Source organism: Anomalospiza imberbis, chromosome 18 (genome assembly GCF_031753505.1).
Source record: "Anomalospiza imberbis isolate Cuckoo-Finch-1a 21T00152 chromosome 18, ASM3175350v1, whole genome shotgun sequence".
Lineage (NCBI taxonomy): Eukaryota > Metazoa > Chordata > Aves > Passeriformes > Viduidae > Anomalospiza > Anomalospiza imberbis.
The window spans coordinates 5,734,888-5,750,073 of NC_089698.1; the positions used below are offsets into that span (position 1 = coordinate 5,734,888).

General features: G+C 46.9%; 1 protein-coding gene and 1 long non-coding RNA gene across 5 annotated transcripts; both read left to right on the forward strand.

Moving 5' to 3' along the window:
• The first annotated feature begins 1,639 nt into the window (after nt 1-1,639).
• On the forward strand, nt 1,640-7,179 carry PUS1 (pseudouridine synthase 1). Of its 3 annotated transcripts, none has more exons than XM_068208721.1 (6): nt 1,640-1,696; nt 2,154-2,378; nt 3,207-3,344; nt 3,588-3,690; nt 3,937-4,634; nt 6,685-7,179. In XM_068208721.1, the coding sequence occupies exons 2-6, from the start codon at nt 2,163-2,165 to the stop codon at nt 6,733-6,735; spliced, it is 1,206 nt and encodes a 401-aa protein (XP_068064822.1). In that variant the 5' UTR covers nt 1,640-1,696; nt 2,154-2,162; the 3' UTR covers nt 6,736-7,179. The 3 variants fall into 3 exon arrangements, with proteins under 3 accessions (XP_068064822.1, XP_068064820.1, XP_068064821.1); XM_068208719.1 differs by lacking the exon at nt 1,640-1,696 and adding an exon at nt 1,710-1,867; XM_068208720.1 differs by lacking the exon at nt 1,640-1,696 and adding an exon at nt 1,728-1,871.
• Nucleotides 7,180-10,769: 3,590 nt separating this feature from the next.
• Nucleotides 10,770-14,165, forward strand: LOC137484685 (uncharacterized). Of its 2 annotated transcripts, none has more exons than XR_011004958.1 (3): nt 10,770-10,836; nt 11,671-11,865; nt 13,630-14,164. It is a non-coding gene; the product is annotated as an uncharacterized lncRNA (long non-coding RNA). The 2 variants fall into 2 exon arrangements; XR_011004959.1 differs by lacking the exon at nt 10,770-10,836 and adding an exon at nt 10,862-11,539 and having other exon boundaries at nt 13,630-14,165.
• The last annotated feature ends 1,021 nt before the right edge of the window (nt 14,166-15,186 follow it).

Consider the following 15,186-nt stretch of genomic DNA (forward strand, 5'->3'; position numbering starts at 1 on the left):
CCTCAAAAAGCATGCCAAGCCCCCGTGCTGCAGGCATTCTGCTGCCGCTCACGAAGGTCGGGTGTCTGTGAGGCCCCGGCTGGCTGGCACCTGGAGAGCTCTGACGATGCTGGTTTCAGTGCCGAGCCAACTCGGGACCTCCTGAGGGTCTGACTCTCCCCTCTCTGGCGAGTCACCTCGATTTCCCCTTGCTTTTGGTAGCAAGATAAAATAGATAAAATATACATAGGTGTCTCAAGATAAAATAGGTAAGTTAAAAAAAGGAAAAGGTAGAGTGTGCTGTGGCAGGTTAAGAGCATGGCTTGTGCTGCCTGTTTTGAAGCTTCTTGGCTGCTCTTAGAAGGGGAAGGAGCTGGGATACCAAAGCTTTTTCCCTCATGGGATATCCATGCAAGCCTTTCTCCTATCCCATCCCTGCTTTCCATATTGGCTGGTGCCTTCTTCCCTCTCTCACTTTAGCCAAATTGAGCCAAATGAGGTCTCATAAATCAGGGCAGGGAAGGAGGAGGAAGGGATGTGGTGGACAGACAATTGCATAAGCTCCACTTCCTAAGGAAATGAGGCAAAAAGAGATTCAGACATCCTGGTTGCAGTGGTAGAGAAATTTGTATTCCTGTTTCCCTTGGCAGCAGCACTGCACAGTGACAGGCCATCTTTTATCACTTCTCTAAGCAAAGTACAGCTGGGACCCTGTGATAAATCTTCCCTTTGCTCCATCCCACTCCTGGAATAACTTAGAAGTGTCAGTTCAGAAAAGGACGTGCTGCATTTCTTCCCCTTATTAGCTGAAATAACAGGCCTGTGACAGTCTGTCCCGCTTGGAAGCGTCGACCTTTCCACGTTCCATCTGAACGGATAAACGGAGCTCTCCGACAACAAATCTCACAGCCTGCCAGGGAACCCACATCTCCCCTGGGTCCTCCCCAGTCCTACAGAGCACTGGAGCAAAAAACTGTTCCAGTTGCATTTGGCTTTTTGGGAGGTACACGCTGTGGCCTGGGAAGGGCTCCTGTTGAGCTCGGCTTCCCCAGGAAGGGCATCACTGCAGATAAAACTTGCCGCACGAAAACATGAGCACAAGGATTGCCTGAGCAAGCTGCCTGAGGAAAACCTGAGGGGAAGCGGAGCCAGACGTGCCCATGCTTGACACCGGCACAAAGAGAACGAGTGTGGCAAGGGGGACCAATGTGACATCGCTCTGGGGAGGGAACGGTGAGCTGCGTGCCTTGAGGGCTATTCCTTCCCCTTGCCCTCGCCTCACTGGGACTGCAGCGCTGTCAGCGCCTGCTTCCCCGGGGATAAGGAAAGATGGGCTGCTCTACTTACACAGCCACCACGTACCGCCGGAATGTCAGTTTGCCTTTCCCCCTGCTTTTCCGCGATTTAACAAAATGACAGTTTTGGGGTGTGTTGGAACCCGTGTGGAGGAGTTGGGGCTGAGCTGGGCAACACCCCCACCGCGGTCACTGCCAGCACTGCAGCACGGCGGGCTCCCCAGGCTGGGAAGCCCGGAGCAGAGCTGGCTCTGCACGCCATCCCTTTTCCCGCTCAGAGGGAGCTCCGGGAAGGGCTCGCTTTGCTGTACGGACGGCGCTGCCCTCAGCCCGCCCCGCTGCCCTCCCCGCCGTGTCCCCGCGCGGCCGCCGTACCGCGCACGTGTGCGTCCCGCGCGGCGCCGTCGCCGCGCAGCGCCCGCGTAAGTGGCGGCGGCGGCGGGCGCGGGGCTGAGGGCGGCGGGCGCGGCCCCTCCCGCCCGGCGGCTCCGGGGGCGATGCTGCTGCGCTGGGGGCTCCGGGTCGTGAGCTGCGGCTCCTCGGCCCCGGGGAGCGCGGCGTGCGCCGGGCCGTGGCGGCGGCGGCAGCGCAGCGTGGGTACTACCGGGCCCTGCCCCGCCCCGCTCTGGGAACGGGTCAGGCCATCGCCGCTCGCCCTGCCGGCCTTCCCAGCCGGCCCGCCGGGTGTCCGGGCAGGGCAGGCTCTGCCTGCCTCCTCCAGGGAATGGTGACCCGGCCTAGGGTGGAAGAGGGGTGCTCGCTGCCTCCGGCTTGTTCACGTGCTGTCGCCTTCTGCGGCCCCGGCGGGTGGAGCTGTCGCTTTCTGCCCGAGTTCCGTGCCGTTCGTGCTCGTCCCATCTGCGCTTGTTTCCCCTGCAGGTTCTTACAATGGCTGAGGATTTGATAGCAGCGGTTGCCAGCCAGACAAAGAGACTCAGCAGCAGCAGCGAGGTGGTTCAAAGGCTGGAAGAAAACGGGCATCAGAATAAAAAGTTGAAGAGTGATGCAGATGAGGAAGATGCAGAGGATCAGAATAAGAAGTTGCCCAAAAGGAAGATAGTGCTGTTGATGGCATATTCAGGGAAAGGCTACCATGGCATGCAAGTATGTGGTTTGGCAAAGCAGCATCTCCAGCTTATTTTTCGTTTTGGAGTCTGTTAGGTTTAGTCAGAGTGCCCGGGTGGGGAAACAGTTGAGCATTTGCAATGTGAAAAATCAGGGCAGGAAGAGTGTGCGAATGGGTTCAAATGGATCGGTAGTAACTTCATTTTAGAAGGTCATTGGTGCATCTCTGATGATTCTAGGGACAATGCTTTGTCATAGCACCAGACCTGCCTGTGCAGGGTGGTCTGAGGCACAGAGCTGGCAGCGAGAAGGTGATCCTGCTCCATCTGCTGCTCCTCTCCATGTACTGCAAGTTCCATACACTTAAAAAATACTTCAGAAGCTCCAGAGCATACCTGAGAATCTTGCACAGACAGGGGAGGGAGCCTTTCATGCTTATACAACAAAGGAGGCTTTTTCACCAGCAGTAAGCCTCATGCTTACAGGCACATCAAGTGAACTGAGCAAAAGAATCCAATCTAATTTCTGGAAGAAAAATTTGCAGAGCCTGGGTTTCGAGCAGCAGCTGTTGACTTGCAGGCACTGGGACAGTATTGGTGCAGTTTCATGCAGTTGAAGGAATCACCAAAAACCTCCAGAAGTGTTGCACACTGAAATTAGAAATGAGCCCTTATTTGCTGTAACAGTAACAGCTAAATCAAAATGATGTTTTATTAACACTCTGGTAAAATATAGGTTTGTTAGAGAATGGCTGCAAAGGGAAGACTTTTAAAGAATTCCACAACAATGTTTGATTTAAAAAAAAATCCATTTTCATTTATCCAGTTATTGTTCTATTTCTTATTTTTACTTCGTATGGCCTCTTAGAGAAACGTGGGATCTTCACAGTTCAAGACAATTGAAGATGACCTGGTCTCTGCCCTTGTTCAGTCAGGATGCATCCCAGAGAACCACGGGGAAGATATGAAGAAGATGTCTTTCCAGCGCTGTGCTCGAACAGATAAGGTAGGTTGGGCAGGGCTGTGCTCTCCTGAACTCTGGGGATTACACCCCTCTGCTGCTAAAGCATTGTCCAGAGGGAGATCCAGCAGCGAGTGAATGGTCCTTGAAACTTCTCCTTTTGTCCACTATTAAATCAAAGTACAAGCAAATAGACTTGTTATTCAGTTATTTCAGTTCTGCAGGTGTTATCCTAGAGCTTCCAAAGTGCACAATTATGTGGGGTTTTGGTGTTTTTGGTTTTTACAGGGTGTGTCTGCAGCTGGACAAATTGTGTCACTGAAGGTGAGGCTAATAGATGACATCTTAGAAAAGATCAATAATCATCTTCCTTCTCACATCAGGATTCTGGGTAAGAGCACTGAAATAGGCAGAAAAAATATTTTCAAGAAAAGCTTTCTCTTGCAGAAGGTCTCTATAATTTTACTTAAAAGGGGTTTAGTTTTAATGTGCTTCTATTAGCTTGAAATTGGGGTTCTTTCGAACAAATCTATTTTTTGTTTATATTTTGTTTAAAAATATCCTTGTTGGTAGGAGTGAGATCACAATCAATCTGTAACCTCCTGATTCAAAAACCTAATGTCACTTTTAAATCCAGGCCTGAAGAGAGTCACTGGGGGGTTCAACTCCAAGAACAAATGTGATGCCAGAACCTACTCTTACATGCTGCCAACGTTTGCCTTTGCCCATAAGGACCATGATGTGCAGGAGGAGCTTTATCGGCTGGACAGGGAGACCCTTGAAAGGGTCAATCAGCTGCTGGCCTGCTACAAAGGGACACACAACTTCCACAACTTCACATCACAAAAAGGCCCCAGGGACCCCAGTGCCAAGCGGTACATCATGGAGATGTACTGTGGAGAGCCCTTCGTCAGGGAAAACGTGGAATTTGCAGTGATCCAAGTGAAAGGTCAGAGTTTCATGATGCACCAGATCAGGAAGATGATTGGGCTGGTGATAGCAATTGTGAAAGGCTATGCTGCTGAGTCCATCATGGAACGCAGCTGGGGAGAGGAGAAGGTTGACGTCCCCAAAGCCCCAGGACTTGGGCTGGTTTTGGAGAAAGTGCACTTTGAAAAATACAACAGGCGTTTTGGGAATGATGGGCTGCATGAGCCACTGGATTGGACAGAGGAGGAGGAGAAGATTGCTGTTTTCAAAGAGCAGTACATCTATCCTACCATTATCAACACTGAAAGGGAGGAGAAATCCATGGCAAACTGGCTAAAAACCCTCCCCATTCATGACTTCAACTCGTCTGCTGTTGAGATGCAAACTAACAACAAAAATTCAAAGGTAATGACTGAAGCCATTATTTTACAAATGGAAGCTGTCAAGTTAAAACATCTCTTCCCTTTGTAACATACTTGTTTTCCATGAAATGCCATGGAAATGACAGTCATCTGGAGTATGAAACGTGTATAATCTTTTCTGTCTTTGTGCACTTGATGATAGTGGAATGAACTGTACAAAGCATTGTTTTTGCAGGGTTTTAAAGGGAGTAGTTGAGGAGGGAAGAAGGAAAGCTTTAAGCACAAGCAATTTGCATAATCATAAACTGGCAACAGAAATTATGGACACATTGCCAGCCTTTGCTGTTGTGAAACTGTTTGGGAGTCTAGGTTTCAGGTTGAAAATTTTGTGTTAAATACCCGCTAGTTTGTTGTAGTCTTTGATTTTTGGGCTAATTCTCATTTTGTTACCAGGTAAGGTTTGGGATCAGGGAAATTTAGGACCAGCTCTTTTAAATTAATCTGCCATGAGCTCAAAATAGACCATCAGAGCAACTTCTGAGAAACTGGGATATTGTGGAACTGCATTTGTGCCAACAGGAACTCCTGTCAGCAGTGAGGTGCAATATAACAAAGGCGTAGAATACATTTTTGCCAAAAAGGAAATTTCAGTTAGAGGCTGGCAAGTCCTTGAAGGATGAATAATGAGCAGGGCTAGAACTTCTGTGTAGTGCAACTCAGAAGAAAATAATGGCCTTTTTTCATTTAACAGAATCCTTAAAATTAGCTTTATTTTGTGTAGCAAATGGAGAATGTTGGAGATGGAGAAATGGCGAAAAATCATCTCTCTGCCATTTTATGCATGATATAAAACTTAGAGCCTTTTTGAATAGCACAAGCAAGATAACATAAGTTCCTCAGGGTTATTTTTGTACTTGTGGTAATTTTTTTCTGAATTCTGGATATGTGAGAGGGGTGTTTGTGACAGGAGGGCACGGCAAAAGCCACATTAGTTTGTTGAAATGGGACCCAAAGAGACTGTGTGGCTCAGAGTCCTTTACCTGGTGGTGTTGGCAGCACCTCATGCTGCCAGGTTCCCAATCCCTGACATATTCCTGGAAGGAGGAAGGTTCTGCTCCCTGCAGATAGACCCAACCAAGTTTGGGTTTGGCATCACAGTTAGCACAAGCTGTCTGGGAAGGATAAATAAGGCATGATATGACAGACTCTGCTGAGATTTTGCAGGCTGTTTGCACTTCGGTGAGCTGTGCTTGCTGGTATGAAGTCAACTGTGTGAATGTCTTGGAATTTGTTTTGTAGTAGGATATTAAATGGCCTGTGTTAAATTTGTGGGATTAGGTGTTTTCAGCAAGAGGTGGTGAGGGGAAAAAAAAAAGGGTAACTACGGACAGATACATACTATAGATATATACACTAAGCTAGCTTTTCTTTATAAAAATACTTAGATATCAGTCGTATCAGTTAAAATACTTGCTTAAAAAAATACATAAACCCCCCAATTAATTGTACCATATTGCCTTACTCCTGAAGGAGTAGCTCCCAGAGAAGAACTCTGACTTCAGTCTCCTTGTAAGGTTCTAACCTTTGTAGTTTTTCCTTAGTACTACTTTGTGCAACTGACTTCACTTTTAAACAAAGTGAAGTGAGCCCTGGCTTGTCTGCAATATAGGTTGGACATAAATTCTCTGCAGCAGACAAAATTCTTGAATCTGGCTTTAGACAATGTAACAAGCTTAGCTTTTGAGGGACTTGCATAAAAAAGCACTTAACTTGTCTCACTTGTATTTATCTTAAACATCAGTATTTCATGTTACTATCCCACTTTTAAGTTTCCCAAGTACTGCAGGTTGTAGTTACGGAGTTGTAATGTGAGAAGAAATTTCCTCTCTGGTAATTGTGGCCCCAAGTATGTTTTTTGTTACAGGAAGCATCTTTATCACCGCAGGTGTTTATTACAGTAGATGGGTCTAACCCATGAAGTTGGGATCAGGGCTATTTTCTTGTGGAGAAGTCTGAAGTCAGTATCTGTGATTCAGGTCAGTCTGTGGATGTGAATGCAGCGCTGACTGAGCATTTTGTATTTTGCTTTGCAGAAGAGCGGCGATCTCGAAGGCAGCGATGGTTGTGGCGATGATTCTGACTGAGCCAGCAGCTGGCTGGACGTGGGACCCTTGCTGCTTGCAGTTCCCCTTGTCTGCAAAAAATGGCCTTTCCAAATCCAGGAATCCAGTGAGACAGGAGTTCGTGTGCTTGGAGAACGAGATCTGGATGGCCAGGAGAAGCTGGGTGGGGAAGACAGTGCAGCAGAAAAAACAGAAGTTTTCTATACCACTGACTGATTCACCTGACTGATATACTTGAAAACAGTGTAGTGGGAAAGCAGCTTTCTAAAAACAATCTTGAAATGCAGGATATCTTAATTGCTATTTGATTAATGTTTTTATTATGTTTACCTGGAAAATAGTATTTTAAATATGTATAATCTCTACGTAAATATGGGGCAAATAATTTTAATACACTCCTTTTTATTATGAAGTTACGACTTCATGAGCTTTTGATTTTTTAAAAATAATTTACCTTTACTCAAACTGAATTTTTAAGCTTTTATTTTTCATGTCAGCCATGGTTTTCTTATGGAATAACATGCATGACCCTGAGATTAACTCAGTTAATTACAATGTGGTGCTAAAAATGCCAAGGTTATGGATTCAATCCCTTTATGGACCATTCACTTAAGGGTTGGACTTGGTGATCCTTGTGGGTCCCTACCAACTCAGAATACTCTTTGATTTAGAAACTGTGGGTTAGGAGCTCATTATCATGCTGAACTCTTTTGCTTTTGAAACAAATTTCTGTGTTTTCTAGAGCTTTGCAGGTCTAAAAGAAATGATTCCTTACTCAGTGAGAGGGCTTCACTTTGGAATGTGGACTGAGCCATACATCCCAAGATAAAACCTTTTCTGTGGGCGGTGCCCTTGTGCTTGTGCAGGTTAAAGGATATAAAAGCACAGCTCCAGGTGTAGTTGGGCCTTTTCTGGCTGAGGTGTAACCCCAAAATCCTCTTGATCCAGCGTTGAATTGATTTGTCATGTGTGAAAGAAATGGTGCTGAATTCTCTGGGCTTTAATCAGGCCTGGGTTTGTGAGCTCTTCAATCCCATCGAGCTCCTCAGAACAGGGAATGTCTGCAGTGATAGGGGAGGCACGTGTCTGAGCACTGCCATCCTCTGGGAGCCAGTTTTAATTTTCTGTGTTTTCAGGAATTGCATGCTCAGGAGTTCATACTCCTTTTTCCCATACTCCTTTTTCTTGTTTCCAATTCTCTGTGGAGGTGGCAGAAGAAACGACACCCTCCTGCCTTACTAGCCTGCAGAGCACTATTGAAGGGTTGGAACAAGACTCCAAGAATTTGGATATTAGCACAAGTACTTGATCCATTTCTCTTGCTGAGTCTCTGTGGAGACTTGCTTTTTAGTATGGGACTTACTGAAAATGAGGAGTCAACTCTTTGTTCCCACATTTAGTGGTCTTTTGCCAAAGCCTTTAATTTTATGGCTCCTTCTAGAATTATTCTTTTGTTTTTGCAGGGTTTTTTTTTGGATTGGTGGGAACTTTGGGGGATTTTTTTTGGGCACAGCTGTCCTTCAGAAAAGGATCTTGATGTTCATTTTCTGGGTTTTCTTTTGAGCTTTTTATTTTATCATTAAGGCCTTGCTCTATTTTATAAGAACAAGTCTGTAGAAGTGCCCTGGAGAGGGTTTTTGCCTGGATTTTCATTAACATCCCTTGCTGGTCCATACTATTGACCTACTCTGCATTATCCTCCATCCAAAGCTCCGTTTCTCTATACCTTTCAATCTGAAAAAAAAAATTTACCTTTATCTACTTATAATAAAGGCCCCAAAGCTGTGATGTGTACCACAGTTGAAATCAAAGAGAAAATCTATTTGGAGAGAGAAAAAAAACGTTAAAAAATAAAATAATAAAAAATACTTACGGGTCGGAGCTCCCCCCCTTTTCGGGTGGGAGCGCCTGGCGGGGGTGCCCCCCCCGCGCCGGGAGGCGAATGGAATCGCCGCGCGGGGCGGGGCGGGGCGAGGGGCGGCCGTGAGGGGGCGCTGCGGGAGAGCGCGGCGGGCCTGGGCCGTGAGGGGAGCGCCGGGCGGGCACGGGGAGCGGCTGTGCGCGGGGTGGCACTGGGTGTACGGGGCGATAGATGGCGTGCGGAGCGGGCCAGGCTGTGCGGGGTGGCACAGTGTGTACGGGATGTCACAGGGTGTACCGGGGTGACACATGGCGTGCGGAGCGGGCCAGGCTGTGCGCGGGGTGGCACTGGGTGTACGGGGCGATAGATGGCGTGCGGAGCGGGTCAGGCTGTGCGGGGTGGCACTGGGTGTACGGGGCGATAGATGGCGTGCGGAGCGGGCCAGGCTGTGCGGGATGGCACTGGGTGTACGGGGCGATAGATGGCGTGCGGAGCGGGCCAGGCTGTGCGCGGGGTGGCACTGGGTGTACGGGGCGATAGATGGCGTGCGGAGCGGGCCAGGCTGTGCGGGGTGGCACTGGGTGTACGGGGCGATAGATGGCGTGCGGAGCGGGCCAGGCTGTGCGGGGTGGCACTGGGTGTACCGGGGTGTCACAGGGTGTACGGGGTGTCACAGGGTGTACCGGGGTGTCACAGGCTGTGCGGGATGGCACAGGGTGTACGGGGTGTCACAGGGTGTGCGGGGGTGATACATGGCGTGCGGAGCGGGCCAGGCTGTGCGGGGTGGCACAGGGTGTGCGGGGTGTCACAGGGTATACGGGATGTCACAGGGTGTACCGGGGTGACACATGGCGTGCGGAGCGGGTCAGGCTGTGCGGGATGTCACAGGGTGTACGGGATGTCACAGGGTGTACCGGGGTGACACATGGCGTGCGGAGCGGGTCAGGCTGTGCGGGATGTCACAGGGTGTGCGGGGTGTCACAGGGTGTGCGGGGTGTCACAGGGTGTGCGGGGTGTCACAGGGTGTACCGGGATGTCACAAGGTGTACCGGGGTGACACATGGCGTGCGGAGCGGGCCGGGCTGTGCGGGGTGGCACAGGGCAGTGCGGGGTGGCACAGGGTGTACGGGATGTCACAGGGTGTACGGGGGTGACACATGGCGTGCGGAGCGGGTCAGGCTGTGCGGGGTGTCACAGGGTGTACGGGATGTCACAGGGTGTGCGGGGTGGCACAGGGTGTACGGGGGTGACACATGGCGTGCGGAGCGGGTCAGGCTGTGCGGGGTGTCACAGGGTGTACCGGGATGTCACAGGGTGTACCGGGGTGACACATGGCGTGCGGAGCGGGTCAGGCTGTGCGGGATGTCACAGGGTGTACCGGGGTGTCACAGGGTGTACCGGGATGTCACAGGGTGTACCGGGGTGACACATGGCGTGCGGAGCGGGTCAGGCTGTGCGGGGTGGCACAGGGTGTACGGGATGTCACAGGGTGTACCGGGGTGACACAGGGTGTATGGGGGTGATACACATGGCGTGCGGAGCGGGCCAGGCTGTGCGGGGTGGCACAGGGTGTGCGGGGTGGCACAGGGTGTACGGGATGTCACAAGGTGTACGGGGGTGACACATGGCGTGCGGAGCGGGCCAGGCTGTGCGGGGTGGCACAGGGTGTGCGGGGTGTCACAGGGTGTGCGGGGTGGCACAGGGTGTACGGGATGTCACAGGGTGTACCGGGGTGACACATGGCGTGCGGAGCGGGTCAGGCTGTGCGGGGTGGCACAGGGCAGTGCGGCGCGGGGACAGGGGACCCCGTTCGTGCCGGTGCGGGGGAACGGGGCACGCAGCGATGTGAGGGGCCCGGGCACTGCCGAGCCCTGTGTCAGCGCCTGTTCCGAGGCAGCGCCGGCACCCCGCGTACCGGGCTGGAATGTCCTTTAGAGCAGGGACCATCCCGCCCCGCTGCTCTATGAAACGGCAGGTCTGGAACCGGCGGGAGTGACACCAGGCAGCTCCCTCCTGTCACAGCTTCCGTCATCTCCCGGGCGTGTGACAGCACCGGCCTCTCCGTGACTGCAGCCCGGGAGTCCCTGGGCTGGAGAAAGCCGAAAGCTTGGCCATGCTGCATCTTCTTCCAGTTACGAACATAGCCAGTCCAGACTCAGAGTGAGCTGCAGGAACCCTCCAGGTTTGGCTGCTAGAGATAAAGCAACTGGGTAAATCTACTGGGACCATAAAGAATTCAAGTGGTTAATTTGGGTTAAAAGGTCCGTAACCATTGAGATCAACTACCTTTACAGTTGTGCAGGAAGCAATTCTGCAACCATAAACCCCGTTTTGTAGCAAAATAAAGTGAATGTAAAAATGAAACCAAGATATAAAAGTGGGTAGAGCTTTGGAAGTGGTAGTCCAATGCACCATTTTCTTGATGGTGGGATACTTTATTATGTTAACTTTCAGTTCCAAAATAGTACTTCACAGGGAGACTCATAATTAGTTCTGACAGCAATTAAAAAAAAAAAGTCATGAACTTGAAAATAATGCTGTTACATCTAATGCTTATATTAATTATTTAAGATTAAATGTAAGTTTTAAGCTTTGTAATTAAAGATAACTGCTTTAATGAGATTTTCTGTAGTTGTAACATTATATCTAATACCAATTGTTACACATTTTAAAAACCCTCTGGAGAAAATCTTAGAGATCCTAGTAAGTGTTGCACATCTCATTTTCCATGCATTGGGTTTAAATTTGTACCCTCTGAGTCCAATTTGTTGCTTTCCTTAATTAATGTTGTTGCATGAAATTTTTCCCTTTTGGTCATTTGATACCCTGATAGAGATTGGTTGTGTAGTTGTCAGCTCTCTGCAGGGTGTTGTTAGCAAAGATCTTGTCAGCTTGAAGAGTGGATAAGTGCATCCTGGACTGGCTTGCTGATGGAGTCACACCTCAGAGCTTGCAGGCAGGCAGGTCTGTTGGGGTGTGGTGGGAAGCTGATTTCACCAGCTATGTAACAAGCTGTATTGCCACCTTCTTTGGTTCTCTTTGTCATTTCACTATTTTCTTTACTGAAATTGCAATTTTTAACAGTCTCTCTGCAGGTGGAATGCCTCCTGTCCCACAATTGGCTCAGCAGATCAGCCAGGAGGAAAACCAACAGCAAAATGGACCAAATTTGTTACGTTTGCTTAATTCCTTACCTGCTGCACACAGCAGGAACCCAGCAGGTACAACCAGCAGGATGGGAGAAGAACCAAGTGCTTGTGGTCCCAGCTCCAGTTCCCTCACAACAACAGGTATATTTGTACATTATACAAAATTTATGCTATACAACATTTGTATATTATCTTGTATGGGGAGTGTTGACCTTTGTGTTTTGTGTGGACACTTTGTGAATGGTAGAATGTATCACTCCAGCCTGGGGAGAAAGGAGCAAATAATTCCAGTATTTTTTGCAGATGACTTTGCCAAGCCTGATAATTTGCTTCAGACAGCTGTGGTATAGCTCAGCTGGGTATGACTCTTTGCAAAAAGATTTTGTATTAATTTAAATTTAGAATGCTCTGTGGATACCTGTATCTCTCATTTGATTTTAATTAGCTGCAGCTATACATGATTTTTCTTGAAGAAAGGAAAGGAGTGAGAAGGAGTCAGACACATTCTCTAGGGAAGTAGCATTTGTTCCTGTAATGAAGCCCTAGAAGGAGATTTAATTAAACAGAATCCATCATTTTAAATTTTCATGCACCATTTTAAAATAAGGGGGGAGGGGGGATGACAATGAAAATTTGTGCTGCTTGTGCTGATTTGCCAGCAGTTGCAGGATGCTTACATGTGTTAATAAAAATGCATGAAACTAAATGTGTTTTTATAGGAACTTTTTAGGGCATTTTGTCCATCTGCCATCTGGCAGAGTATTTAAATTCTGTGAAATTTCTCACTGAATCAGCCAGCACTTCTGATGAGATCTAGGGGTACTATATTTTGAGAGGAAAAACAAAAGTTCTTAAGACTGAGTAGCTCTGCATCCCAAGATTCTCTACTGGTTTCTGCTGCCTCACAAAGTCCTTTAGAAACTTACAAAAAGCTGCACAAAATGTATTAGTCATTATCTTTTAATGAAGTGCAACTTCAAACACCATGGAATGTTTCCAAGGACTGAATAATTGTTTCTGTCGATTACTGTGTAACATTTTAACATTTTCCACAGTGTCTGTCTTGGTTTTGTGTTGTGCAGTAGGAAACATAAATTTAATTATGTTTACTTGAAGGAAAATTAAATTCTGCAGCAAACAGCAACACTGAGGAAAAAAAGTTTATGATCTCTGAAACCTCTGCCCAAACTCCATGAGGCCCCACAGCATAAATCACACTTTGATTTATCTTCTGGAAGAAATGCAGTGGATGGCAACATATTTTTTTCAAGAAAGAAGATGAAAGATGATAACTGTCAAGAGAATAATATGAATTTGATATTTTCAACCAGAAAATAATAGGCAGCATTTTCATGGTTAGGATGTGATCACTGAGGATCTGGGAGTTTGGGGTTGCCTCTCCACTGTTTGTGAACTTTAAACAATACTCCTAAAGGGATTGTAATTATTTTCTTTCTTTAGAAATGTGTTTTTTAGATAAAATTGAGTAAAAACTTAAAATAATTTTATGGTTTTATTTTAGGGTTAATGTGTGAAGGTGGGAATAGATGGATCTGGAATACCAGTTCTACAAAGGCAGATGTTTTAATTATGAGCAGTGAATTAACTGCAGAGCTTGTCATTTGAGGGTGCTGCCCTGTTTGTGACTCCTGGTAACATGAGCATAATGCTCTATTTCCATGGTGTGGGCTCTTGGAACCTTTTAAAGTAACAGCAGCTGCTCTCTGCACTGTCACATGACATGCGGCTCTTCCAGTTCCACTTTAATTCTGCCATCAGCTGGGAGCTTTTTCATCATCCTCAGACACTGAGCTATTATTACTGTTATTTTTTTAAACTGCAGCGGAATAGTAGTAAAATATTTCTTTACTTTGTGTGTTTTTTTTTCTTTTGCTATAACTTAAGGACACAGACTGGTCTCTCTTTGATGTGATTGGGATGGAAAACCAAATTACTTGCTGCAAAGCACAAATGCTGCCAAAACCGAAGGTAATTGGAAAGCTTATTGAAGAGATCTCCTGCTCCCCTTCATCACCCAGACTTGAGCCAGTGAAGCTCAAACCAAACAGGTATGTACTGTTCAGGTGATTGATTTATTTTTTACTGATTTTTTTTTAATAGCAGATGAAAAGGAGTAATATTTGTGAGGGCTGAGAGGGTTCATTCAGAATTATTTATTTTTTTATCTTTTGTTTCCAAACTGATCACTGTTAAAGGCATTATGCCTTTAAAGTCTTCTCCCTCAGTCTTCTGAGGGAAAGCAGAGTGCTTGTTACTGCTTAATAGTTCTTTTCATTTATGAAAGCTCAGTTTTGATCTTTCTGGCCACACTCAAGAGTTGAAGTCATTTATGGTTTTGATCAAACACTGAAAATTACTTCTGGAGTAGAGTTTCCTAAGCAAAATAATTAAATTTTCTTTTAGCTAATTTTCGGATGTCCTTGCAAAGCACTTAAAGATTTTTTTTTTCTTTTGGTGGGGGGAGAGTGGGAGGGAAGGACAGAGGGAGAAAAAAATGCTCAGTTAGATTTTGAGCTTATTTGATTTTTGCTCCTTCTCAGAAGAGAAGTTAGGAGGGTTCAGTTTTGAGTCTTGTAGCAAATGTAATTCTGCTGCAGAGCAATGTAGAGTTAAATCTTAGAATAAGTTAGCCTGATATGAGAAGAGTATGGTTAATGAAGCCCAAGACAGCTTGTGTGATATGTGGCTGTGACAGGTGACAAGGAGAATGCCCTGCACTAGTGTTCTTAGGCTGTTCTGCCAGAAGAGAGCATTGGCAGCTAATGAAGCTAAGGACTTGGAAATGATAGCTGAAGTATATATGTAAAACAGAAAAAGCACTCATTCTTTTTCTGTTTAGACACCTTTGGTTTCCTGGAAATAGCATACACAAAACAGTTATTGTGAAATCAGCTCTTACAACTGCAGTGTTTCTGAAGCCATACCCATAGTTAAAGCTTTGCTCCATTAAGGAGTTTGACCCTTATTAGCATCTTTTGGGGAGTTCTCTTGCTGTCTCCAGATTCCAAAGATCACTGTGGGATATGGGAGTTCTGTTATGCCCCTTCCATGTGATCCTTCAGAGATGACTGGAACATCAGAACATTTGGTATACTTGAATTTTACAGTATAGAGTGTTTCTTCTGTGTGTTGAGAGAAGCAGAATCCCTCCTGCCATATGCTCTTCAGCTGGGTACCACTTTCAGCTCAGATTACTGACTAAAAATAATATTTTTGCCAGTAGGCATAGAGTAGGAAAGCAGATTTATTTTTCATTGCAGTACCAAAGCTAACATTTGTCCTTGTATCACAAGTGTCAGCTTTTCTCCTGCTCTCTTCTCCATTCATAGAACTCTTGCCTGAGCTAAATTATCCTTATTTTCAACTTTGTTTTTTGCATAAGCTTTATCTAGTCACAACAGATTCAGTCTTTGCACAAGTTTGGTGGGTGTGTGCTACCCT